At 49.2% G+C, this 27,987-nt stretch overlaps 1 protein-coding gene across 1 annotated transcript in view; it reads left to right on the top strand.

Moving 5' to 3' along the window:
* CCDC136 (coiled-coil domain containing 136) overlaps positions 1-15,520 on the top strand; it is a 45,852-nt gene extending 30,332 nt beyond the window's left edge. Inside the window, exons 6-10 of the mRNA XM_063134497.1 lie at positions 1,428-1,674; positions 3,387-3,518; positions 3,804-3,947; positions 7,615-7,726; positions 15,397-15,520. Of these exons, the coding sequence (XP_062990567.1) occupies positions 1,428-1,674; positions 3,387-3,518; positions 3,804-3,947; positions 7,615-7,716 (625 nt within the window). The 3' untranslated portion in view covers positions 7,717-7,726; positions 15,397-15,520. The remainder of the gene's footprint in view (positions 1-1,427; positions 1,675-3,386; positions 3,519-3,803; positions 3,948-7,614; positions 7,727-15,396) is intronic.
* The last annotated feature ends 12,467 nt before the right edge of the window (positions 15,521-27,987 follow it).

Genomic DNA, 27,987 nt, shown 5'->3' with positions numbered 1-27,987 from the left:
AACTGGCTGCCCTCCAACTGTATCTCCGTGAGCCCCTGCCAAAGGAAGGGAGGCAGGTGGCTACTAGGAGGAGGGCCTTCTCCGCTGTGGCACCCCGGCTGTGGAATGAGCTCCCCAGAGAGGTCCGCCTGGCGCCTACACTGTACTCTTTTCATCGCCAACTGAAGACCTTTTTATTCTCTCAGTATTTTAACACTTAATTTTAACTTAAATTTAAATTTTACTGTTCTAACTCTGTATTTTAATCTTATATCAATTTTGCTGCGGGGTTTTTATCCTGGTTGTGCTTTTTATACTGTATTTTGTAATTGTGCTTTTAACCTGTTGGCTGTTTTATTATGGTTTTAATTTTTGTGAACCGCCCAGAGAGCTTCGGCTATTGGGCGGTATAAAAATGTAATAAATAAATAAATAATAAATAAATAAACTGTATTGGACTGCAGTACAGGCTGGGAGAGATGGGGGCTGTAGTCCCACACATTAGGAGGTCAGCCGATTGGGGAGGCTGTGGAAGACTGCTGTACCTTTTGAAAATAGGGAGGGAGAAAGTTACATTTATTTATTTTATTTATTTATTTCTTGCATTTCTATACCGCCCAATAGCTGAAGCTATGAACACACAGAGCTACTGTTTACTGTCTATCTAGCCCAGCCTTCCTCAACCTGGGGCGCTCCAGATGTGTTGGACTGCATCCCCCAACTCCGCTGGCTGATGCATTCTGGGAGTTGTAGTCCAACACATCTGGAGCACCCCAGGTTGAGGAAGGCTGATCTAGCCCAATACGGTCTGCAATTTATTTATTTATTTTATTACATTTATATACTGCCCCATAGCCGAAGCTCTCTGGGAGGTTTACAGAAGTTTTAAAAAATGAACGTTAAAAACAGATATACAAAAATTTAAAACCATCAAAAGCATAAAAAAAATCTATTTAAAACAACTATTCTGGCGTCAATTAAAAATTCAGCATATGTTGTTAACTGCCTGAGAGAAGAGAAAAGTCTTAACCAGGTGCCAAAAAGATAACAATGTCAGGCGAGCCTCGTCGGGGAGATCTTTCCATAATTGGGGGGCCACCACTGAGAAGGCCCCCTCCCTTGTTGCCATCCTCCAAGCTTCCCTCGGAGTAGGCACTCCCCAACAAGGCGGAGGAGGGTGTCATGGGCAGGGCTTCAGGGTGGGCCCCCGCCCTCTTGACATCTGGGTCCAGAGGGAGGGGACACCGCTGAGTGAGATCCAATGGTCTGCTTTGAACTCCTACCTTCCTTCCCATTGTGAAAGGCCAGTAGTGTCCACCTGGACTGGCAGCAGCAGGCTTCCCAAGACAATGCAGCCCCTGACTCGCCCCAAATCCCAGCGCCCCCACCCCCACATCTCCTGCAACACCCCTCTTCCCTAAGCAGTTTTGCATCCATCTCCCTCTCAGTGAATTTCCCCCTGACAGATCCAGAAGCAAGTTGGATGATTCACCGTCCCTCGACTTCGATGCGGAGTGGAGCACAGAACGCCGCCAATCCGTCAGGCGAAACACCCTCCACACGGTCGGCAGCGTCTCCTTCAAGTCTGTGGAGATCGTGGGCACGTCCTACGAAGACGAGGACGACAAGATGGAAAAGCTGATGGGAGAATGTGAACAGCTGAAACAGCTGAAGAGGGTGGAGGAAGAGGACGAAGAGGAGGAGGAGGAGAAGGAGGAGGAGGAGGAGGAGAAGGAAACGGAGCTGGACCAGGCCCAAGTATTATTTTTTATTTCAATTCATTTAAAATTAGGTTTAGGGTGTTTTTAAGGGCGGCCCCCTCTCAAGGTGGCATGATATGGAACGCGGTCGGGAGCTCTCCCTCCGTCTCCTTGGGGAATTGCCACAGGGCCACAATAATCTACCAACCTCAGCTGTTTTTAAAACTCTTTACCTCCCAGGGAACCCGGGAAAGGGTTGCTCCCAGAGGGGTCAGGGGGATTCTAACAGTGCATCTAGCACAGCGGCTCAGGGCGTGAGCTGTGAATCAGGACGTCCCGATTTCAAAGCCCAGTTATTGTCCATAGCAGGGGTGCAAAAAGCATGGGGTACGAGGCCCAAGTGCTTCCCCCCACCCCCCGAGGACCAAAGAGCATGAAGGGCAAGGAGGATAGAGAGGGGAGGGATTTGGGGGCAAGAGAGGGGAACTTAAATAGAATATGAGATCATAGAATCATAGAATAGCACAGTTGGAAGGGGCCTACAAGGCCATTGAGTCCAACCCCCTGCTCAATGCAGGAATCCACCCTAAAGCATCCCTGACAGAGGGTTGTCCAGCTGCCTCTTGAAGGCCTCTAGTGTGGGAGAGCCCACAACCTCCCTAGGTCACTGATTCCATTGTCGTACTGCTCTAACAGTGAGGAAGTTTTTCCTGATGTCCAATTGGAATCTGGCTTCCTTTAACTTGAGCCCGTTATTCCGTGTCCTGCACTCTGGGAGGATCGAGAAGAGATCCTGGCCCTCCTCTGTGTGACAACCTTTTAAGTATTTGAAGAGTGCTATCATGTCTAAAGAGGGAATGGGGAAAAAGGAGGAAAAACCTGGTCAAAAGCAAAGGAAAGCTCACACGGCTTTAACTCTCAGTTCAGTCACCCGGGTTCGCCTGAGAAGGGGAAGGAACACCACTTACTTAGATAACCAGCCCCGGATGACGTCCTTCACACCCACAACCTCCCCTGGAACCTGGTTGATTGAACTGAGAGTTAAGGATGTGTCAGCTTTCTTCGCTTTTATTCTTTTATTCGACCTGCATCTGTTTTCCATCCATATGCTTTAGGGTGGATTCCTGCATTGAGCAGGGGGTTGGACTTGATGGCCTCAAAGGCCCCTTCCAACTTTTAATATTCTAGGATTCTATGATCCTCGAACCTGGTTCGTGTAGGCAGCAGCTATTGATTTCGGAAAGGGTAAAGGAACAGGGTGAAGAGAGAAAAGAGTAGTAGAATAAGAACAGCGGAAGCGAGAGGAGAGGTTCCCCTGCGTCCGAAGGATGGGCTGAGGTAGGGTGACCGTAAGGAAAGGAGGACAGGCTCCTGTATCTTTCACAGTTGTAGAGAAAAGGGAATTTCAGCAAGTGTCATTTGTATGCACGCAGCACCTCTTCATCCCAACAGTTAAAGCTGCAGGAGCCCTGCCCTCTTTTGTATCTGGCCACTCTGGTATAGCTCCTGCAGCGTTAATTGTTGTGATGAAGAGGGGGTTTCTCCAGGTGCTGCCTGCATACAAATAGCACCTGCTGAAATTCTCTTTTCTGTACAAGTGTTAAAGATACTGGAGCCCGGTCCTCCTTAGGGTCACCCTAGCTAAGGACTGTTTAGGGCGGGCACTGCGTGATACTTACCCGCTGTGGCTTCTTCTTGCCCTGGCAGTGCAACCAAGCCCCCTACGACCTGTGCAAAATGGAGAGCAAGGAGCAGCCCAGCTGCAATAAGTGGAGAAACAGGGGAAGTGAGCAAAAGGTGGGAGAAGCTGCAAGAGCAGGGGAGAAAGATGGAACCGAGGTACGAGCATTTTGTGGAAAGCGGATTGAGCAAAAAGCCAGGGAGGAGGAGGAGGAGGAGAAGGAGAAGAAGATGACGCTCGTTGGCCTTCCCCAACCTGGAGCCCTCCAGATGTTCTGGATGCAAGGCCCGTCATTCCCAGCCAGCGTGGCCAATGACTGGGCTGGCTGTGGCTGAGGGAAGTTGTAGTCCAACACATCCGGTTGGGGGCAGCTGGGCTAAGGCGACGGTGGCAATGAGCCCTGCTTGACACTCGTCCCCTGTGACTTCTTCTTCCCCTGGCAGAGCCACGGATCCCGGCGCAGTCTGCGCGAAACCGAGAGCAAGGCCCAGACCAGCCCCACTGAGTGGGAGGAGCTGCATGAGGAGCTACGTCTGTGCAAAGAGGAGATCCAGAGACTCAACGGCAATATCCCACCTGGTGGACGGGTAATTCCGCGGAGCGGTCCGGCCTGGGGCGGGAGGCGGGCGGAGGCTGCTCAGGTCGACAGGCAGCTAGTGGGGCGGGACAGAGGGCGGCTTGAGCAGCCATTTCACCGAGGCTACAATCCTGGGCAGTCTTAGTAGAACAGACGCCCCGTTGAACCGAGCCGGACTTCCTTCTGCGCAAGCGTGCAGAGGTTCGAGCTGCAAGAGTTGGGCAAGGTTGCTCCACAGGTTATCTGGGCACCGTCATGCTCTAAGGCAGCCTTCCTCAACCTGGGGCGCTCCAGATGTGTTGGACTACAACTCCCAGAATGCCCCGGCTGGGGCATTCTGGGAGTTGTAGTCCAACACATCTGGAGCGCCCCAGGTTGAGGAAGGCTGCCCTAAGGTGACCATAGGAAAAGGAGGACAGGGCTCCTGTACCTTTAAAAGTTGTATTGAAAGGGGGATTTCAGCAGGTGTCCAGTGGAATTTTAAGATGTTTTAAAAATGTTTTTAGGATGTTTTTTTAGGATGTTTTTAACAATGTATATTACGTTTAATTGAGTATTATGTATTTTATCATTTATTGTTGTTCCTTGCCTTGATCAAAATGGAGAGGCGGGTAAGAAATAAATAATAATAATAATAATTATTATTATTATTATTATTATTATTATTATTATTATTATTATTATGCACGCAGCACTTGGTGAAATTCCCTCTTCATCACAGCAGTTAAAGCTGCCGGAGCCCTGCCCTCTTTTGTAACTGGTCACTCTAGTACAGCTCCTGCAGATTGAACTGTTGTGATGAAGAGGGAATTTCACCAGGTGCTGCATGCCTGCACAGGACACCCGCTGAAATTCCCTTTTCCATACCACTGTTAAAGATACAAGAGCTCTGTCCACCTTTTCATACGGTCACCCTATGCCTGTTGAACAGGCCGACGGTAGGAAGCCTAGAATGATAGCTTGCAGAGGTGTGGGTCCGCTGGTCCAGAAACAGGGCGCTATGCAATAAAGGAGCTGGGGGGGTGTTTGTTCGGTGACCAGTTAGTAAGAGAACCTAGAGGTGGGGATAAACTCCACAATTTCCTAGTGGCAGGGCATGCTGGCTTCTTTTTTGGGGGTGGCACACTCTCCCCCTGCGTGGGAGCTGGTAATGTATTTTGCCGCTCAAGCGGATGCCCTCCAGATGTGTAGGACTACAACCCCCAGCATACCCAGCCAGTTGGCGAAAGCTACCTTACTGAATGATCAGGTTCCATAATGACCTTGGCGCCGTGTAGCAGGGGTGGCTTCCCAGTTTTGGAGCGCTCAGGCATGGAATGACCTACGGAAGGCAAATTGTTGCCTAGCTCCTTCGCCTTGCTTGCAAAATGCATGATCCGATTTATGCAGTTTGCTGCCACAAGACGTGGGCGTGGCGGCTACCTGAGGTGGCTTTAGAGGGGGATTAGGCCAATTCGTGGAGGGCAAAGGGTCTGTCACTGGCTGTGGGCTATGAGGGCTTTATGGAACCTGGATGTTTAGGAGCCGTGTGCCTCTAAATACCAGTTTCTGGGCAGCAGTGACGAGGGAGGGCTGTTGGCTTCAAGCCCCACTTGTGACCTCCCCCAAAACACCTGGCTGGCAGGTTTGAAACGGCGGGCTCTACCTTGAATTCTTAAAATTGAAAAGATTTTAAGATATGGGATGTTGCTGTATCCTACAGTGCTGAGAAAGCTCTTTGCTTTCCTAACAGATGAAAATTCAGTACCTTTTTGACACACGTTGATTAAAATTTTGAAGGGAGAGTTAAAATCGGTTTGGGGAGCAGGTTTGGCTTCCAGATGTCACTCCCCTGGCGTGTTGCCACCGCAGTAAGCAAAACGCCGCGCTTTTGCTGTGTCGGGGTGGCGGCAGCTAATCCTGATGCTGCAGCAAAAGTGCGGAGTTTCCAGCAGCCGGGTCTGCCCTGTGCCCTCTGCCCGGGTAGACAGCAACCAATCAGGGGTCAGCATCTGCCCAGCCACGCCTCCTCATCGAGGACGGAGCGCAGTTAGATGACCGAAGGGCCGCGTTCACCTCGCTCCATCCTGAAAAGTCAGGGTAAGTCCTTTAAAAAGCGGGGCTTCTCTGGAAAGACCCGTGATGGCTCATTTAATATTTATTTATTTGTTGCATTTCTATACCACCCAATAGCCGAAGCTCTCTGGGCGGCTCACAGAAATCAAAACCATGAAAACCATTCAAAATATAAAACAAACAACAGTGCAAAAACGCAGCGTAAAAGTACCATATAAAAGCACAACCTGGATAAAACTAAGCAGCAATGCAGAAATTAATAGTTTTAAAATGCAGATTTAAAACAGCAACGTTCAAAATTAAGTTGCTAGACTGTTAAAAGGCTGAGAAAATAAAAAGGTCTTCACTTGGCATCTAAAAGAGTATAACGTAGATGCCAGGTGAACCTCTTTAGGGAGCTCATTCCACACCCAGGGTGCCACAGCAGAGAAGGCCCTCCTCCTGGTAGCCACCTGCCTCACTTCCTTTGGCAGGGGCTCACGGAGAAGGACCCCTGAGGGATGATCTTAGGGTCTGGGCGGGTGCGTAGGGGAGGAGGCTTCGAGGTGGTTGCTGCGTTGTATAATCGACGCGGCGCCACCGCAGAGCCACCTCAGGGCACCGAGAACGCTTAGATAGCCCCACAGTAATTGCTACACAGAACAGAGGTGTTGAACCTCTTCCAACCTGAGGGCTGAATTCCTGGGGTGGGCTGGGGGCTGGGGGGCTGAAAGCAAAAGAGGCAGGACCAAAATGCCTGCCTGTTTTAGCTTAAAGCTCTTCCTGCCAGTCTCAGGAGAGGAATAATTTCAACCTTTTATAATTGATGGAGGGGAACTGCACAGAAGCCAGGAATCCTCCAAATGATTGGTTGACTGGGGAAAGGGGGGTGGGGCTAAGGAAATGGGGCATCTGGGTAACCCTGGAGAGGAGATTTGCCCCCACCCGGGTTCTGCACCTGTGACATAGAAGATTGTCCGGCTTTGCCAGCTGCATATGGTTTTGGGGTGGGGGTCGTAAGCAAGAGACCTATAAAGCGCAGGCCCACCGCAACCCCCACTATCTCCTGAGCGCCTGCTGCTGTCTCCCACTTGTGGCAGGAAGGGGATTTGGGACCAGAGGAGAGGATGACCCAAGTCTGCTCCAAATAGAGCATAAAAGACTCCCAGACTAGCTTTTAAAGCCAACGCTGTGTGTGTCTTCACGTGGAGGTATTACATGAGGGTCGGCCTTTCTGGAGCTGTACCCGTGAATCTAGGACCCTGCTTGGAAACGCAGTAGTCTCTACAAGATGTGTTTTACGTAGAAGCCTTTACGTGATTTGCTCCCAAAAATGGAACGAAAGACTCCTGGGCATTTTCCTATCCTGGGAATGCCCTGTCAGCTCCTTCACAGAACTGTGTTTGGGAGCCGTAGCACATAAACGGGTTTGAAAATGGCCTCAGGTGATCGCATGGGCGTGTCCTAAATCTGGGAGCCCCTCCCCTAGATTCACGACAGACGAGAGACCCTGTGGTTTAACCTCTCTCTCTCTCTTTTCTCTCCTTCCCCGCCGTGGCTCATCTCCCTTCTGTGGTGTCCGTGGCATCACCTCCACACTCCATTCCACGCTCTTCCCTCCCTGCCCGCCCCCCTCCCCCCAGGTCACACATGCACCCGACCCCCCCACGATCTCACTCCCTCTCATAGGTCTGGTTGTGATAGTGGCTCTGCTCTGGTGCTGGTGGGCCGAGGCCTCCTCCTAACCCCGATCAGGTATTGGTATCTGCTTCTTCCACTGGGCTGCGCTTCGCCTTGGCCACCTGCATGCCAGGCTGCTCCTGTCCTCTCCCTGACTTCTGTTGCTTTCCGTCCACCTCTCCCAGTGACACCCTCTCCCCTCCTGTGATTCTTCAATACCCGCCCCATCTCCTCCTGCCTCCCCTGTTCCCTTTCCACAACGATCACTCCTAGACCGTTGCATTAACTCCCCCACTGAGGCTAAGGCAGGGCAGAGGCAAGCGAATTTCTCAAAGCGATGAAGACGGTACACTGCCACGAGATGTAGGGATGGCCACCCATTTGGATGACTTTAAGAGGGGGTTGGATCAATTCCTGGAGGAGAAGGCTATGAATGGCTACTAGCCCTGATGGTTATGTGCTACCCCCAGGATCCAAGGCAGTAAGCCTGTGTGCACCAGTTGCTGGGGAACATGGGCGGGAGGGTTCTGTTGCACCATGTCCTACTTTGTTCATCTCTGGCCGACAGCTGGTTGGCCACTGTGTGAACAGAGTGCTGGATGAGATGGACCCTTGGTCTGATCCAGCAGGGCTCTTTTTATGAGTGCCGGACACGGAATAACGGGCTCAAGTTACAGGAAGCCGGATTCCGGCTGGACATCAGGAAAAACTTCCTGACTTCTTAGAGCGGTACGACAATGGAACCAGTGACTTAGGGAGGTTGTGGGCTCTCCCACACTAGAGGCCTTCAAGAGGCAGCTGGAAAGGGATGCTTTAAGGTGGATTCCTGCATTGATCAGGAGGTTGGATTCGATGACCTTAGAGGCCCCTTCCAACTCGACTATTCTATGGTTTTATTAGGGTGACCATATGAAAAGGAGGACAGGGCTCCTGTATCTTTAACAGTTGTATTGAAAAGGGAATTTCAGCAGGTGTCATTTGTATATATGGAGAACCTGGGGAAATTTCCTCTTTATCACAACAGTTAAAGCTGCAGGAGCCCTGCCCTCTTTTAAATCTGGTCACAGTATAGCTGCAGTATAGCTCCTGCAGCTTTAACTGTTGTGATGAAGAGAAAATTTCACCAGGTGCTCCATGCATACAAATGACACCTGCTGAAATTCCCTTTTCTATGCAACTGTTAAAGATACAGGAGCCAGGTCCTCCTTTTCATACGGTCACCCTAGTTTTATGTTCTTATGGGCCAGGTGTTTCCAGTATTGTTCTTCACAGGTGGCAGTGCCTCCTTGGAGGACTGGGCTTGCCTGCCTATCTGTGCAATAATGGCCAGAATCGCCCTCCTTCCAGGATCAAGTGACAGCATCTCCAAACCTCACTGGATGCATTCCAGTGCACATGTGACCCCTCTGCACTCTGAACTGTGCCCCAGACTGGCCCTCCCTATCTGCCCTGGGAGCTAGGAACTATCCATTTTATTTCATTTAAAATATTTATATTTTGCTTTTCAGGCCTAAGCTAACAGAACTGATGTTAAAAACTGCAGGTTAGATCCAGATGAAGGTCGCTGCACTTTAGTTCCCATAGAAATCAATGGGATTTAACATAAGTCGCAGAGCGGTAAAGCAGCAGTTTCTGCAGCTGAAACTCTCCCCACGGCCTGAGTTCGATCCCAGTGGAAGCTGGTTTCAGGCAGCCGGCTCGGGTCTACTCAGCCTTCCATCCTCCCGAGGTCGGTAAAATGAGTACCCATTTAGCTGGGGGAAAGGTAATAACAGCCAGGGAAGGCAACGGCAAACCACCCCGCTATAAGGCCTGCCAAGAAAATGTCAGCAAAAGCTGGCGTCCCTCCAAGACTCAGTAATGACTCAGCTTGCACGAGAGGTTCCTTTCCTTCCTTTCCATGACTAATTTGTCCAGTTGATTTCAACTAACCTAGTCTGGATTCAACCCATTATATAAAATAAACAATCAACTTCCTGATTAAAAACAAACAAAAACAAATTTATGAAATGTAACCCATGCACCTCTTTTAAATGCCCATACTTTTTCATCTCATGAGCAGAAGGGACGTGTTGACGTGTAGCACTCTTCAAATACTTAAAAGGTTGTCACACAGAGGAGGGCCAGAGTCTCTTCTCAATCCTCCCAGAGTGCAGGACACGGAATAACGGGCTCAAGTTACAGGAAGCCAGATTCCAGCTGGACATCAGGAAAAACTTCCTGACTGTTAGAGCAGTACGACAATGGAATCAGTTCCCTAGGGAGATTGTGGGCTCTCCTACACTAGAGGCCTTCAAGAGGCAGCTGGAGAACCATCTGTCAGGGATGCTTTAGGGTGGATTCCTGCATTGAGCAGGGGGTTGGACTCCATGGCCTTGTAGGCCCCTTCCAACTCTGCTTTTCTATGATTCTATGACTGCTGAAGCGAGTCAATGTGTTCATAGCCAACTTGTTGCTATAGAGCCGTCCACGCCTGGGTAACTATCCCAGCATCTCTCTCCCATTTCTTCATCCTTAATGGGGCATCCCTGCCTCTGGGGCTTGCTATTCCTTTAAGTGCAGCTTTTGAATGCTGCACTGAAAATGAAGTTATAAGTGCCATCTCCTGGGTGCTATAGAAATAATTACACCAAACACCTAAACAGCCTTTAGCGTGGTTTAGTTATGCTTAATACACTTTGAATGAAACCAGAGGTTGGCCAGTAATGGGCGAATTGCTCTGGAGGCAGAAATGGTGTTTCCCAGGGCTCCCCCGAGGCTTCACAGGAAGGAAACGGCTCTTTTGCTACGCGCGTCATCTGTAATGCAGAGGATCTGCCCATATAATTACCTCCTGGAGGTTCTTGACACTTCTGAAGGGGTTTCTAGAATTCTGCTTGTGTAAAATGAATCTACTTTTACAGCCAGATTGGTCTTAAATGCAGCAGGTTTGCACATGTAATTAATTTGCATGTTTTATTCTGGTTATAAAATGTGGGATTTGTAGCGAGGTGGGGATAATTTTCACAATTTCAAACTAGTATTTTTGGAATAGAAGGGGAGGTTTGAAAGCATAGAATGCTGAGGCAGAATAAATAAATAGAGTAGGATGACAATATGGAAAGGAGGACCGGGCTCCTGTATCTTTAACAGTTGTATTGAAAAGGAAATTTCAGCAGGCGTCTTTTGTATATATGGGGAACCTGGCGAAATTCCCTCTTCATCACAACATTTAAAGCTGCAGGAGCCCTGCCCTCCTTTAAATCTGGTCACTCTAGTATAGGTCCTGCAGCTTTAACTGTTGTGATGAAGGGGGAATTTCCCCAGGTTCTCCATATATACAAATGACGCCTGCTGAAATCCCCTTTTCTATGCAACTGTTAAAGATACAGGAGCCCTGTCCTCTTTTTCATATGGTCACCCTAAAATAGAGGCAAAGGTTCAGGGGCCGTGAAGAGGAAGCTGGGTGAAGATGACCTTAATTCCTAGCTGTTGCAAACTTCACTGAAGCCTTATCTGCTTTGTAGCTTCAGTAGAAATGCTTGGACAGACCGACTGTGAGGACTCGGGAGTTGAGTGTGTGGTTTGTTGTTTGCTTTCCCGCTGCGTCAGATTCCTCTACTTAGCTTCCAAAGTAGAGATGGATGTAGAATAGCCCAGAGTTGGGCCCAAGACAGTTTCCTTAGGGGCTGAGCTGTGCTGTGCTGACCAGAGGCAACAGAGGTGGAACAGGATGCTAGAGCAGCAGGGGGAGCGTAGAGGATGAGGGGCCCAGTTGGAAATCAGGATGATCCAGATCCAAATCTCACCTTGGCCATTGGGTCACTACAGGAGATGGTGTTAGGTATCAATCTCTCTTAGCTCTCTCTGACCCGGTGAATATGAAACACAAATCATGGGTTAATTAACCCACAAACAGCCCTAAACAACCCAGTGGGCCTCGGTTCAGACTGATGATTCTGAGGGCTTTGATCTTTCCCCTGTAGCTTGTCTGAGACCTCCGGAATTGTTTGCTTTGCAAACAGCTTTTTGTAGGACACTCCCAGGACAGAGGTGCTACAGGTTGACCGTCTCGTGGGTGCCCCTCCTTTTGGACAGGAGGTTGAAACAGACGCGGAATAATAGGCTCAAGTTAAAGGAAGCCAGATTCCAGCTGGACATCAGGAAAAACTTCCTGACTGTTAGAGCAGTACGACAATGGAACCAGTTACCTATGGAGGTGGTGGGCTCTCCCACACTAGAGGCCTTCAAGAGGCAGCTGGACAACCATCTGTCAGGGATGCTTTAGGGTGGATTCCTGCATTGAGCAGGGGGTTGGACTCGATGGCCTTGTAGGCCCCTTCCAACTCTGCTATTCTAGGATTCTATGATCAATGACTGCTCTTGGTCCTTCCCACCTGTACATCTCTTCTGAAAGTTTCTCTTCAGTCCTTTGGGAAAGCCCATTATTATTATTATTATTATTATTATTATTATTATTATTATTATTATTATTATTATTATTATTTCTTACCTGCCTCTCCCTCTAGATCGAGGAGGGGTACAACACAAATACAAAACACCATAAAATACATATAATTGATCAAAAATATATAAAACTAAAACATTGTTTAAAGGCAGCACATTATTAAAAGGCGTCTTCAAATTCAACTGGGTAGGCCTGCCGGAAGAGATCAGTCTTTATGGCTTTCTTAAATTCCGCAGGACTGTTAAGCTGACGAATCTCCTCCGGCAGGCCATTCCACAGCCTGGGGGTGGCAGAAGAGAAGGTCCTCTGGGTAACAGCTGTCAGCCTAGTCTTGGCTGGCTGAAGGAAGTTCTCCCCAGAGGACCTGAGTGTGCGGGGCGGACTGTATGGGGGAAAAGGCGATCCCGCAGGTAGCCTGGACCCAAACCACGTAGGGCTTTAAAGGTAATAACCAACACTTTATACTTTGCCCGGAAACTAATTGGCAGCCAGTGGAGTGATTTTAAAGCTGGTGTAACGTGGTCACCCCTAGGTGTACCGGTGACCCACCTGGCTGCCATATTTTGCTGCTGTTTTCAAGAAAGCAGCATTTGCCTCGAGGTCAGCTTGCCCACAGCTCACAGGCTCTGCGTAAAATACACAGTGAAGGAAGACACAAAATGCTAACTGGAGACTCTTTTCCCACCCAGCAATACCCAAATGCTCCTGTCATCCGTCATCCCCTTTCACACTCCTTTGCAGTTACGTTTGTAAACCCTCTAACGACCAAATTAGATGTTCCGCAAGATCCGTGATGCAAAAGACCCCTCATATTTTTGAGAAGTTAAGAGCAGCTAGGCTCTCCTCCACTTAGAACAGGACTGCGGCACGGGGGGGCTTGCCCCCCCCATTGACCCTTTCCTCCCCGTGCCACTTTCCTTGATTAAAATTGCACCCTCCTCCCAAAGCTGCTATTAGCAATGCAGGGAAAAACATTATTATTATTATTATTATTATTATTATTATTATTATTATTATTATTATTTTCATTTATATACCACCCCATAGCGGTATCTCTGGGCGGTTTACAAAGGGTATCATGTAGGTTGTATTTATCATGTTGTATTTTTAATTTTCATGAACCGCCCAGAGAGTATTGGCTATTGGGAAATAAATAAAGAAAATAAACAAAATACACTTGTCCCTGATCCAGTTTGAGCCCCCCCCCCTCAGCAGCATTTTGTAACATTACAGGAGATCCCTTATCACAGCTCTCCCAGATCACAACTAGTTTTGCACTCAGTCTCTTCAGACACACGCAGAACTCAAGGACATAGGAAGAGCCCTGATGCTGGATCAGACCAAGGGTCCATCTAGTCCAGCACTCTGTTCACACAGGGGCCAACCAGCCGTCGGCCAGGGACCCACAAAGCAGGACATGGTGCAACAGCACCCTCCCACCCATGTTCCACAGCAACTGGGGCACACAGGCTTACTGCCTCTGATCCTGGTGGTAGCACATAGCCATCAGGGCTAGTAGCCATGGATAGCCCTTCTCCTCTAGAAATGTATCCAACCCGCTTTTAAAGCCATCCAAAATGGCGGCCATCGCCACACCTTATGGCAGTGAATTCCGTAGTTTAATTCTGCACTGTGTAAAGAACATAACTTAAATGAATGCAAAATTTAAACCAGCTCCTTCTGAATAGGTAGGGAACGAACCCATGTCGGTTAGAATGGCAGTCGGGGTGTGGCCTTAGGACTGGTTGACGTGGTTGATCTTGACCTGGCAATTTCATAATAGAAGCTTCTGCATGTCGGTGCATTGGTCTTGTGCACAACCTGTCTTCATCCAATCACTTCTTGGCCCAAAACGGGGGTGCCAAATCAGTCACGGAAGGAGAGAAGATGGAGATCCTTGACAATGTTTAAAGGGCCAGATTTATTTATTTATTTATTTCGTTTTCTCAGCTGCCCAATAGCCAAAGCTCTCTGGGCGGTTCATAGACATTAAAACCTCAAAATGCAGCATAAAATGCAATATAAAATACAGTAGCTTAAAGCTACAGTATAAAAGCACAACCAGAGTAAAACTTAGCAGCGGTGCAGAGATTTAAAATGCAATTGCAGATTTTAAACAGCAAAACTTTTTTTAAAAAATGGAATGCTAAAAATGGGAAAATAAGAAGGTCTTTACCTGGTGCTGGAAAGAGCACAAGATGTATCTAAGAGTGAACTGAAACCAATATATTGTGATTTTTATACCTTTAAAATACCATAGTCAGCGACACAGGTCAAGCACACGCCCCTCCTGTTACGAGCAAAAGTCTGTGTGCCTTTCCATGGTGCAAAGACCCATTGAATTATTCAAACAACAAGGATTCCTGGAGTTGAACCAGTGGAGTTGCCTAAGAATAAATACCAATGGGGTTGCCTCCTCCTCCCTCAGTGACACCCAGGAGTTCAATGCAAAGGTTTTTTTCCTGTAGATGAGCAACATTTTGGACACATAACCTCATCACGTTGCATTTCTCTAGTGCTAAAAGTGCTCCAGTGGCTTCTCATACATGGGCTCAGTTATCTTGAGATCAGTCCTGCAAGAGGGTCCTCGACTTACAGGTGGGGAACTGTGTCAGAGAGAGGGTGGCTTGGTTAAGGGCACCTGGTGAGTTGGTGGCCGAGGTGAGATTTCACCTGGGAAACTCCTGGTTTCAAAAGTCATCCCCTTAAGCAAAATACTTCGCTGGTCCCATGGTATTGGAGACATGTCCTATGTGGTATTGGAGGTACAGCAAAAGACCAGTTCCTCACACCCAGCTCTTACAGGTTTCCTGTCTTACAGAAGAGAAACTGAGGCTTAGAGAGAGAGAGAGAGAGAGAGAGAGAGAGAAAGTTGCTCAAAGCCCATGTGTGTATGAAAATCAGTTGCTCAGTTTGCATGAGGACGTTAGAGAAGAGCTTTCTCAACCTTCTAACTCAGCCTTCCTCAACCTGGGGCGCTCCAGATGTGTTGGACTACAACTCCCAGAATGCCCCAGCCAGCTCTGGCTGGGGCATTCTGGGAGTTGCAGTCCAACACATCTGGAGCGTCCCAGGTTGAGGAGGCTGTTCTAACTTAAATGGGAAGGTCACCTTCCAACTACTTGCCACCATCTCTTCGGGGGCACAGCTGTGGTTATAGAAATAACTTCACAATGCACTTCAATGGCTGTTAGTGTGGTTCAGTTAACTCTAGTGCATGGAAAGAATGGAATGGAGAGGATTTCAGGACATCCATCACTGACCCCGGTCTCTCTGCCCCGCCCCACCTTTCATGCAGGTCCCGTTTGGAGGAATGAAACCCTTTGCTGTGTTTGTCGCGTTGGCAGGGGGCTTGCTTCTGTACCCGTGCCTGAAAAGATGCAGCAGCGGCTAGAGGGTGACCAGAAGAGACTGCCTGCCTGCCTGCCTGCCTGACCTGCCCCCTTGCAGAGAGAACCACCTATTATTATTTTATTTCATTATTTAATCAATAAATAATTTAGACCGCTTACCATGTCTAAAAAGGTATATATAGCGGTTTGCAGTGCAAAAACTGAAATGCAAACCAGTTAAAACATTTAAAATTGAAACAAACTGGGCAGCCGAATCAAGCGTGGAAGGCCTGGGTGAAGAGCTGCGTCTTTAGCTGGCCTCTAAAACACGCCCACAGTCGGCGCCTCCGGCATACCAAGGAGGAAGGCACTTCGCAAGGTGGGAGCCACCACGGAGAAGGCCTCCTTCTGGGTTGCCACGGGATGGCAACTGCAGGTTGCGGTTGCAACCAGCAAGGCCTGCTTTCTAGATTATCTTACTAAGGGACTGGATCGGGGAAGGTGATCCGCCTGGTAACCTGGTCCCAAGCGGCTCTGGGCTTTATATGCCAGCAACAAGACCTTGGACTTGGCTCGGTAGCTAACAGGTAGCCAGTGCGGTTCCTTCAACGCCGGTGTAGTACGTGCACGGTCAGGCACCCCACTCAGCATCCTGGGGGCTGCATTCTGCACCAGCAGCAGCTTCTGGGCCAAGGACAAAGGCAGCCCCAGTTAAAGTGCACGGCAGTCATCTAAGGGGCTCTCCCTGTCCAGGAAAGGGCATCATTGGCCAGTTGAAGCCGATAACCGCCCAGAGAGCTTCGGCTATTGGGCGGTATAAAAATGTAATAAATAAATAAATAAATAAATAAATAACAGGCGCTCCTCTCCACAGAAGCCACTTTTAACGGCAGCGATAAAAGCAGGAGCCTCCCCCGCCCACTACGCACCTGCTCTTTCTGAGGGAGTGCAACCCCACCATTCCTAGCACCCGGGCACCCATAGAGTCTCCATCTTATCAGGACTCAGTCTCGGTTTCTTGGCCCTCATCCGACGCCTCATTGCATCCAGGCTCCGGTTCAGAACATGCACGGCTTCTCCCGATGCCGATGTCCAGAGAAATTTATTTATTTATTTATTTATTTATTTATTTATTTATTTATTTCACTTATATACCGCTCCCATAGCCGGGGCTCTCTGGGCGGTTTACAGAAATTCTAAAATTAAGATAAAAACAAGTATATAAAATTTAAAATTCTAAAACACAGAACATACACACATAAAGCATTAAAAACCGTTAAAAACTAAACATGTGGGTGATTAAGATGTGCCACCATATGCCTGGGCAAAGAGGAAAGTCTTAACCTGGCGCCGGATAGATAGCAGCGTTGGCGCCAGGCGAGCCTCGTCAGGGAGATCGTTCCACAGTCTGGGGGCCACCACCGAAAAGGCCCTGTCCCTTGTTGCCACACTCCGAGCCTCTCTCGGAGTAGGCACCCGGAGGAGGACCTTAGATGTTGAACGTAGTGACCGGGTATATTCACGTCGGGAGAGACGTTCCGTCAGGTATTGTGGTCCCAAGACATGTAAGGCTTTATAGGTCAAAACCAGCACCTTGAATTGGGCTCGGAAACATACAGGCAGCCAGTGCAAGCGGACCAGCGAAATAGAGCTGGGCGTCACCCCAAATCTAATGCCGCCCCTCTCCTCCGGCAGCTTCATATTGATGTTAAACGGCATTTGGGACAAGATGGGGCCCTACGGCGACCCACGGCTCAGCTGCCAACATAGCCACCCCATGCTACTTTCTGGAACTATCCCCACAATTAGAAGTGGAACCACAGGAAACCGGCACTCAGAACTTTCAGAATTCTGCTGCCGTCTGCGTTACCAAAAAGGCTGGTGAGTGATCTGGCGGGATCACCAGAGTCGCGCTCCCTCTGGCCTGCTTGGCCGGTGACAGCTAACTATGGGCTAAGCCCGGGCCTCCTGTGCTTCCGCTGTCCCTAAACCAGGCCTGAACCCAGACTGGAACGGTTCGAGGCTGTCTGTGTCTTCCAGGAACACGGTGCATAGCCACCGATCGCTCAAGCACCTGGCTCCAAAAGGGGGGATTGGGCAGCAGCTGGTATAAACCGCGCATCTCCATCTTGTGAGAACTGGGCACCTTCCCAACGCCCTCTCCCCTCCCCACAAATCCAACTCCAGCTGAGGAGGCTGGAATCTTGGGACCCCTCCCCATGGCATTTGGAGAGTGCCATCCGATCTCATCAGTCATGTCAGCTCAAGAGCTGGCCATGACAGTGGCCGCCTGCAGAATGCCATGTCCATCGGAGGGGGCAGCGGAGAATGGCAAGCTGTTATTCTGGTCTTCCAATTGGGCTTCAGCCTGAAATCCACCCACCCACCCAGTTTGCCTTTATGAAGCTGGAGAATTGCGTCCTGGGACCCTGCTGCTTTGTCCTCTACCACCCCTTGAGTGTTCCCAAGCGCCTCCGTTTTCAAACTGGAGGAACTGGGAATGGCTGGGATGAGACTTAGGAGTGGGCAGAGTGGGGCCCTGTTGGAGTGTGGACCATCAGCAGGTGCAAAGCTGTGCTTGGGAGAGAGGATAGCTTTGCCCTGAGCCCCTTCCTCAGTCCAGAAGGGACGGACACCAGAACCCTCAGCAAAATGAGCTCCAGAGCAAAGATCTGAGCTCCAGAGCAGAGATCTGAACTCCAGAGCAGAGATCTGAGCTCCAGAGCAGAGATCTGAGCTCCAGAGTGTGGACTGGCACCTTTTCCTCTTTGGAGCCCATCACCAGACCTTTTGGCCCGGCCAGAGAGGGCGATAGAGAGCAACACCCGGTGCACAGCATTGTCTTGCCGCCGAAGGGGTCAACCCAACTTCCCAGTCGGGCATTTTGCATTAAGCATAAGAATAACAGAGCCTGCAACACCAGGGCAATTTCTTCTCTTTTTGGGGGGCGGCAAGATGGAAATCCTGTTTTCACACCGTGAGCAGGGGACGGGGGGAGCAAACCCGGGAGCTTCCGAGGGCCAAAGCAGAATAGATCCGCCCTTGAGTTGACTTCCTACGGACGGAAACCCCATTTCCTGTTCACCCACGGCAGGCCTTTGCCTGTTCCGTGCCCTCGAAGCCATGCCTTGCAGCCTCACGTTGGCTCCCTAACCTCTTCCTTTGTGGGGTAACCATCCTGCTGTTTTTGTCCTAGCTTTGGGAACACCTGTAGGGTTGGCGCATGTGTGGCCTTTGCAACAGTGACGTGGCGGTTTGGGATGGAGAGAAGAGAGGGGAATTGTTCCATGAAGACCTTGTCAATGGAGGCTGGTGCCTCCGACGTCAGTGAGGCGGTGAATCCGCTCCGGGTTTCAGTCAGGACCCTACTGAAACCTGGAGCGGGTTCACCGCCTCACTAACGTCAGAGGCACCAGCCACCACTGCTGCTTGGACTCCAGCGTTGCCGTTCTTTCACATCATTTTCAGCAATTGCCTTCACACACACACACACCCCAAGTAGCAATGGGTAGGAAGCAGTGCCATGTGGACTGTAGCGCAGCCTCTGTGACGCGAGGCCTTAGAGCCCTGCCCTGCATGTTTCGTGTAAGCGCCTGCTCTTCGGAGCGGGGCCCTTTGATCACCTCCAATTTCGTTGTCTGACTTGTTCATGTCCTCTTCCCATTTTCAGTTGAGTATTGGGGCGTGTATGTTCAGCATCACTGCGAAACACCCCTGGAAACTGAATGGTTGTCTTCGTTTTATGGTGTAACTCAGTAAAAGATCTTTCTAAATACCCGAGGCTGAGCTCTCTTCTGTTCTGATGGTGTTACTCTGCATCGTCGAGGGAAGTTTTAGAATCCAGACGTCTGACGAGGGAACAACTAACCCCTCGCTCTCTGTTTGCGCTCTCGGTAGTCACGTGTCAAGCGGGTGCTTCTACACGGATTCCTAATGCTGCCAACCAGAAGGCTTCATGCGGCAATTCTGTCTCTCCACACTTAACGGATTATCTGCGGTAGCTTAGGGTGACCCTATAGAAAGGAGGACAGGGCTCCTGTATCTTTAACAGTTGCATAGAAAAGGGAATTTGAGCAGGTGTGCTTTGCATGCCTGCAGCACTGGGTGAAATTGCCTCTTCATCACTACAGTTCAAGCTGCAGGAGCTATGCTAGAGTGCCCAGATACAAAAGAGGGCAAGGCTCTTGCAGCTTGAATTGTTGTGATGAAGAGGGAATTTCACAAAACCGCTGCATGCATACAAATGACACCTGCTGAAATTCCCCTTTCAATAAGGATACCGGAGCCCTGTCCTCCTTTTCATATGGTCACCCTAGGTAACGAAACACATAAATTTTGCAACACGAAATAAAACTCAAGTTGGAGTCAGGAATCCCTTCTTTGAGGCCAAGTTTTGTACGTGTGTGTGTGTGTGTTTTTCTAACTCCCCTCAGCCACAGACTCAGGTGACATCCCCACCCCAAAGCAGAGATGTACTGCAATAATTTGTTGCAGAGTCCTGCTTATATTGCAAACAGTTGTTCCTTACCATGCCAGAAGATGGCTCCTGGCCCACAGAGGCCTGGGCAGCTCACTCTGCCCGGTCCCAGCCCCAAGCCCCACAAGGTTGAAGCGCTCCATAAATCACTCTTCCTCAACTGGGTGCCGACGGAGCACACAGAAAAGCCTGTTGTTTATGGCTGCCTTTTCCAGAACTTGGTGCCTCTTGGACCAAGGATGATCAGGGGTCTGGAAACAAAGCCCTATGAAGAGAGACTGAAAGAACTGGGCCTGTTTAGCCTGGAGAAGAGAAGATGGAGGGGAGACATGAGAGCACTCTTTAAAGACTTCAAAGGTTGTCACACAGAGGAGGGCCAGGATCTCTTCCCAATCATCCCATAGTGCAGGACACGGAATAACAGGCTCAAGTTACGGGAAGCCAGATTCCACATGGACATCAGAAAAAACTTCCTGACTGTTAGAGCAGTACGACAATGGAATCAGTGACCTAGGGAGGTTGTGGGCTCTCCCACACTAGAGGCCTTCAAGAGGCAGCTGGACAACCATATGTCAGGGATGCTTTAGGGTGGATTCCTGCATTGAGCAGGGGGTTGGATTCGATGGCCTTGTAGGCCCCTTCCAACTCTGCTATTCTATGATTCTATGGACTACATCTTCCCAACCAACTGCTCTGTGTGCTTCATTCAAGGCCCACAATGCAACAGCGTGTGACGTGTAAAGCCAACTCCACTGCCTTGGGAGCACTATGTCAGCTGGGACTTGACCTGTGTTCATTAGGCCCAGAGCCTCACAGGAATACAACACCCATTTGCCCCCAAATAGAAGTGTGATTGTGGTGGTGGAGATAAAAAATAAACGTGCTTAACTTTAGTAATTGCCTGAACCTCTCCTAAAAAAGACCTCCTTACACTTCGAAACCCAACATCAACGTTCTCTTAGCGTTTATATACAGCACTTTGCCTACAGTCAGTCTGACATCCATCCCTGGGAAAATTCTGGAGCAGATGATAAAGAAGTCAGTCTGTAAACACCTTGAAATCAATGCAGTGATTACTAGAAGCCAACATGGATTTGTCAGGAACAAATCCTGTCAGACTAATTTGATCTCATTTTTTGATTGGATAACCTCCCTTGTGGACTGTGGGAATGCTGTGGACGTCATATAACTTGACTTCAGCAAAGCTTTCGACAAAGTGCCCCATGACATTCTGATCAACAAACTAGCTAAAAGTGGGCTAGATGGAACAACTATTAGGTGGATTCACAGTTGGCTACAGAATCGGACTCAAAGAGTGCTTATCAATGGAACCTTCTCAAACTGGGGAGAGGCAACGAGTGGGGTGCCGCAGGGCTCAGTCCTGGGCCCAGTGCGCTTCAACATTTTTATTAATGATTTGGACGAGGAGGTGCAGGGAACGCTCATCAAATTTGCAGATGACACAAAATTGGGTGGGATAGTTAATATCCTGGAAGACAGAAAGAAACTTCAAAGTGATCTTGATAGGCTGGAGTGCTGGGCTGAAAACAACAGGATGAAATTTAATAGGGATAAATGCCAAGTTCTACATCTAGGAAATAGAAACCAAATGCACAGTTACAAGATGGGGGATACATGGCTCAGCAATACTACAAACGAGAAGGATCTTGGAGCTGTTGTAGATCACAAGCTGAATAGGAGCCAACAGTGCAATATAGCTGCAAGAAAGGCAAATGCTATTTTGGGCTACATTAATAGAAGTATAGCTTCCAAATCACGGGAGGTACTGGTTCCTCTCTATTCGGACCTGGTTAGGCCTCATCTAGAGTATGTGTCCAGTTCTGGGCTCCACAATTCAAGAAGGATACAGACAAGCTGGAGCATGTTCAGAGGAGGGCAACCAGGATGATCAGGGGTCTGGAAACAAAGCCCTATGAAGAGAGACTGAAAGAACTGGGCCTGTTTAGCCTGGAGAAGAGAAGAGGGAGGGGAGACATGAGAGCACTCTTCAAATACTTCAAAGGTTGTCACACAAAGGAGGGCCAGGATCTCCTCTCGATCCTCCCAGAGTGCAGGACACAGAATAATGGGCTCAAGTTACAGGAAGCCAGATTCCAGCTGGACATCAGGAAAAACTTCCTGACTGTTAGAGCAGTACAACAATGGAACCAGTTACCTAGGGAGGTTGTGGGCTCTCCCACACTAGAGGCCTTCAAGAGGCAGCTGGACAACCATCTGTCAGGGATGCTTTAGGATGGATTCCTGCATTGAGCAGGGGGTTGGACTCGATGGTCTTGTAGGCCCCTTCCAACTCTGCTATTCTATGATTCTATGATTCTACATGAATGCAAGCCACCTTCACAAGCCTAGAAGGTAGGCCAGTGTTGACATTTCCATCCTGTAGATGCTGGACTGAGGCTGAAGCCGGATTGGGGCTTCCCTGAGGTCTCCTAGTGTGTTTATAGAGAGATCTGAACTGGTAACGTCCCGGCTCGCTCTCCTCACTGCCTTGCTACGCCATAGCTAGACTGGATGATCCTTCAACCTAATTGGGGCTGCCCATGTTCTTCTTGCAACCATTTATCAGCCAGTTAGGGAACTGCCCTGCAAAGTCAAACTTGCCCTTTTGCACGGATTCCACGGCCTCCTCAACCGGGTGCTCTCCAAATGTCTTGGACTGCGTCTCCCAACCTTGCTAAGCCAACCCATCTGAAGGGGCTGCACTAGAACGTGAAAAAACATTCTCCTGAGGTTGGGGTCTCCAAGAAGTGCACGCAAGAGAGAACTGATCCGTCAACGGGTGGTGTACCTGGGTCAACCGAGCCAGAAGGCTCGAAAAGGTCCCGTGTGAGTCACACGTCTATAAACGCTGCCCTGCCCTGTGGGGCTGGAGGAAAGAGCTGGGTTCACACCAGGCTTGCTGGTATGGCCAAAACTTGACTCTCTCTCTCTCTCTGCCTCCTCCTCCTTGTCCTCTCGGAAGAGGGCAAAAGGCCGGTGTGTTTTTGGCCCAGGGCCAGCTGCCGGACGTCTGGAGCACACGTTGTTCTTCTCGGGGGCGGCACATGCCGTGTCTTACTCACAAGTCCTCCCCTGAGGCCAGGTGCTCTGGGACAGAAGCTCACCGTCTATATTGAGCGTGGCGCATGGGGCCGTGGGCCGTAGGCCAATGGCCCTGGATTGTAGCCATCTCTTCTTCCTGGCCAGAAAACGGAGACGGTGTCTTATTTGGGGACCAGGGTGAAGAGTAGTAGTAAGTACAGCAGGCCGAGGATTCGTCTGTTGGCGTTTGGGGGTAGAAATGTCTTCTGACAAAAGGTGGTCCACAGCAACCATGCCAGCAGGCTGAGCTGAGGAAGAGGAGATGGATGAAAATGTCCACCCAGGGTGCGGCCGCTGTAAAGAAGGCAAACTCCATGTTCGGCATGATAAGAAAAGGAATTGAGAATAAAACTGCCAGGATCATACTGCCTTTACACAAATCTATGGTGCGACCACACTTAGGATACTGTGTACAAGTTCTGGACACCACACCTAAAAAAGGATATTATAGAGCTGGAGAAAGCGCAGAAAAGAGAAACTAAAATGATCAAGGGGCTGGAGCATCTTCCTTATGAGGGAAGGTTACATCAACTGGGATTGTTGAACTTGGAAAAAAAGTAGGCTGAAGGGGAGACAGGATAGAGGTGGACAAAGTTATGCATGGTGTGGAAAGGGAGAGATTTTGCTCCCTTGTGTGTTATCTCCAGTATTCCAGGCAGTAAGCCTGTGTGCCCCAGTTGCTGGGGAACATGGGTGGGAGGGTGCTGTTGCACCAAGTAATAGAATCATATAATCATAGAATAGTAGAGTTGGAAGGGGCCTACAAGGCCATCGAGTCCAACCCCCTGCTCAATGCAGGAATCCACCCTAAAGCATCCCTGACAGATGCTTGTCCAGCTGCCTCTTGAAGGCCTCTAGTGTGGGAGAGCCCACCACTTCCCTAGGTCACGGGTTCCATTGTTGTACTGCTCTAACAGTCAAGAAGTTTCTCCTGATGTCCAGCTGGAATCTGGCTTCCTTTAATTTGAGCCCGTTATTCCGTGTCCTGCACTCTGGTAGGATCGAGAAGAGATCCTGGCCCTCCTCTGTTTGACAACCTTTTAAGTATTTGAAGAGTGCTCTCATGTCTCCCCTCCATCTTCTCTTCTCCAGGCTCAACATGCCCAGTTCTTTCAGTCTCTCTTCCTAGGGCTTTGTTTCTAGACTCCTGACCATCCTGGTTGCCCTCCTCTGAACACGCTCCAGCTTGTCTGCGTCCTTCTTGAAGTGTGGTGCTTGTTCAACCCTGGCCAATGGCTGTTTGGCCACAGTGTGAATAGAATGCTTGACTAGATGGACCCTTGGTCTGATCCAGCATGTCGCTTCTTATGTTCTTAATTATTATTTTTTGCTCTTACCTCCTCATTCCTCTTTCCTTGTGTGCTGTGTCTTCTTAAATTAACAGCTTGTGAGCAGCGACTGTCTTGCTTGCACATTTCAACATTCAAAAACTAAGACCCAAGTTAGAGCTCAGAATCCTGTCTTTAATGCTTACTCTGGTTTGGGATGTGACATTCGATTCACTTTCTAAGATGATCTCTCCCCCTTTGCAGCTCCCAGAAATTCTGCAGAAAACTCAATAGACATCATCGGTCTTTGTCTGACTGTCTATCACAAACTCGGGTCACTTCAAATGCTGCTCTTGCGGGGTGTGGCCATGAAACCTTGCATCACTGGAACGGGGTCTGGATGGGTCAGAAAATTTGAGCCGGGCAGCCGGGCCATCGGCACACCCTGCAAAGGAGGCCACTTGTGGTGATGTCAATAACCATGTAAAAATGGTGATGTGGAATCAGCTCTTGAATACAGGCTGAAAGCATGAATGGGATTTGGAGGGGGGGGGCTGGGCGTGTGACAAATCGGCCATCCTGCAGCTTGGTTGTACTCTGGACAGCTCTTTGCAGTTATTTTGCACGAGGTGCCATATTTTCTTATTTTCTTCTCTGGCTTAGGGCAGCTCCTTCTAAGGCTTCTGAATTAAAACTCAGTTCGTAGACTGCTCCTTAGCCCCTCCAAGACTCTTTCTTCCCTCTGGTGCAGCTGGAGGGTCACTGGCTTTACACAATGCTGTCTTGTCACTTCGTCATCTGCCAGTCCAGGAGCTGTTCAGGGCCAATTCAATCAACTGACCCACTTTTTGAGTCGGATCCAGGTTCTGCCTTCCGTAGATGGAAGGGTTCACAGAAGGTCCCTTTGCCCATTTTGGGGAGATCACCCCCTCCCACCACAGCTCACCCCATTCAGCAGGCTCCCCAACCCTTCTGTGTGGCATTTTTGGGGGGCTGTCAGAAGGGTGGGTCAGGGAAGGCCGCTTCTGGCAAGCCAGTTGCATGCACCAAAATCTGGATCCATGCACTAACCTGGCAATGCTCATCTGAGAGGTTAAATAGGTAAAACATTCCCACTCCATCCAGCTAGATTGTTTTCCTTACCTGAACAGGTGTGTCTGTGACTCACCTGACCAAGAGAGCAAACAGCGGCTGCATGGACAGACTCCGCTCAGCAACAGATGTCTGAATCCCATCAGAGAGTTCTGGGCTTCAAGAACTGGTTTATGGGGTGTGGTCCGTGAAACACCCCTCAAGCCAGCTAACACAAAGTGGTACCACTATATGAGTCATAGAATAGTAGAGTTGGAAGGGGCCTATAAGGCCATCGAGTCCATATACTATATGGTCAAATAGTATTTGAGATTAACAAAGACTGCATTCGCAGCTTCTGGATCCGTTGCTCCAAATGACAGCCCAGATAGATGCAACAGCCAGGAGTGCCTACTATCAGCTTCAGCTGATACGTCAGCTGCGCCCCTTCCTGGAGTTGGAAGACCTAAAGACGGTAGTGCACGCGGTGGTAACTTCAAGGCTCGACCTCTTAATAGCATTAATAGAAGTCTAGCTTCCAAATCACGTGAGGTACTGGTTCCTCTCTATTCGGCCCTGGTTAGGCGTCATCTAGAGTATTGCGTTCAGTTCTGGGCTCCACAATTCAAGAAGGACGCAGACAAGCTGGAGCGTGTTCAGAGGAGGGCAACCAGGATGATCAGGGGTCTGGAAACAAAGCCCTATGAAGAGAGACTGAAAGAACTGGGCATGTTTAGCCTGGAGAAGAGAAGATTGAGGGGAGACATGAGAGCACTCTTCAAATACTTAAAGGGTTGTCACACAGAGGAGGGCCAGGATCTCTTCTCGATCCTCCCAGAGTGCAGGACACGGAATAACGGGCTCAAGTTACAGGAAGACAGATTCCAGCTGGACATCAGGAAAAACTTCCTGACTATTAGAGCAGTACGACAATGGAACCAGTTACCTAGGGAGGTTGTGGGCTCTCCCACACTAGAGGCCTTCAAGAGGCAGCTGGACAACCCTCTGTCAGGGATGCTTTAGGGTGGATTCCTGCATTGAGCAGGGGGTTGGACTCGATGGTCTTGTAGGCCCCTTCCAACTCTGCTATTCTATGATTCTATGATTCTACATGAATGCAAGCCACCTTCACAACAAGCCTATAAGGTAGGCCAGTGTTGACATTTCCATCCTGTAGATGCTGGACTGAGGCTGAAGCCAGATTGGGGCTTCCCTGAGGTCTCCTAGTGTGTTTATAGAGAGATCTGAACTGGTAACGTCTCGGCTCGCTCTCCTCACTGCCTTGCTACGCCATAGCTAGACTGGATGATCCTTCAACCTAATTGGTGCTGCTCATGTTCTTCTTGCAACCATTTATCAGCCAGTTAGGGAACTGCCCTGCAAAGTCAAACTTGCCCTTCTGCACGGATCCCACGGCCTCCTCAACCGGGTGCTCTCCAAATGTCTTGGACTGCGTCTCCCAACCCTTAAGGTAGATGCTTTAAGGTGGATTCCTGCACTGAGCAGGAGGTTGGACTCGATGGCTTGGCGGCCCCTTCCAACTCTGCTATTCTATGATTCTATGATTCTGCAATGCGCTCTACATAGGGCTACCTTTGTGCCTAGTCCGGAAACTTCAACTAGTTCAATATATGGCAGCCAGGTTGGTCACTGGTACACCTAGGGGTGACCATATTACCCCAACTTTAAAATCACTGGCTGGCAATTAGTTTCCGGGCAAAGTATAAAGTGTTGGTTATCACCTTTAAAGCCCTACATGGTTTGGGTCCCGGCTACCTGAGGGATCTCCTTCTCCCATACAATCCGCCCCGCACACTCAGGTCCTCTGGGAAGGGTTTACTCCAGTCAACAAAAACAAGGCTGACAACTGTTACCCAGAGCACCTTTTCCTCCGCCTCTCCCAGATTATGGAATGACCTGCCGGGAGAGATTTGTCAATTTAACAGTCTTCCAGATTTTAAGAAAACTATAAAGACTGATCTCTTTCGGCAGGCCTACCCCATTGAATTTTAAGACGCCTTTTAATAATGTGCTGCTTTCAATAATGTATTAGTTTTAAATGTTTTAATTATATGTATTTTATGGCATTTGCATTTATGGCCGTAGCTAGACCTAAGGTTTATCCCTGGACCGTCCAGGGGTCAAGCCAGTTCATCTAGGTGACACACAGGGGATCCAGTGCTCAGGCAGGGGCGAACCCTGGATGATCCCAGGATAAACCTTCGGTCTAGCAGTGGCCACAGGGGATCCAGTGCTCAGGCAGGGGCGAACCCTGGATGATCCCAGGATAAACCTTAGGTCTAGCTGCGGCCTATGTTGTACCCTGCCTCGACCTGCAGGGAGAGGCAGGTAACAAATAAATTTTTATTATTATTATTATTATTATTATTATTATTATTATTATTAAAACTTTGCAGTGATAAAACAAGCAAGAGACTTGGACTACATACAATGAAATCAGGATAATTAGAAGTATAATAGAAATAGTAGCTAGCATATTTCTTATAAACATGAAACATCCATTCTTCTTAACCAACAAAACAGTCATTATAGAGGCTGTTTCCCTATTGCAGTACTTACCTGTCTGGCAGGCATGGTTAGTAGGGCTTAGGTAATCACGTTTAGTAGGTTTTTTGTAC

This window comes from Elgaria multicarinata, chromosome 9 (genome assembly GCF_023053635.1).
Source record: "Elgaria multicarinata webbii isolate HBS135686 ecotype San Diego chromosome 9, rElgMul1.1.pri, whole genome shotgun sequence".
Classification (NCBI taxonomy): Eukaryota; Metazoa; Chordata; class Lepidosauria; order Squamata; family Anguidae; genus Elgaria; species Elgaria multicarinata.
Note: the sequence above shows the minus strand (reverse complement) of the source record. Positions and strands in the feature narration are given on the sequence as shown.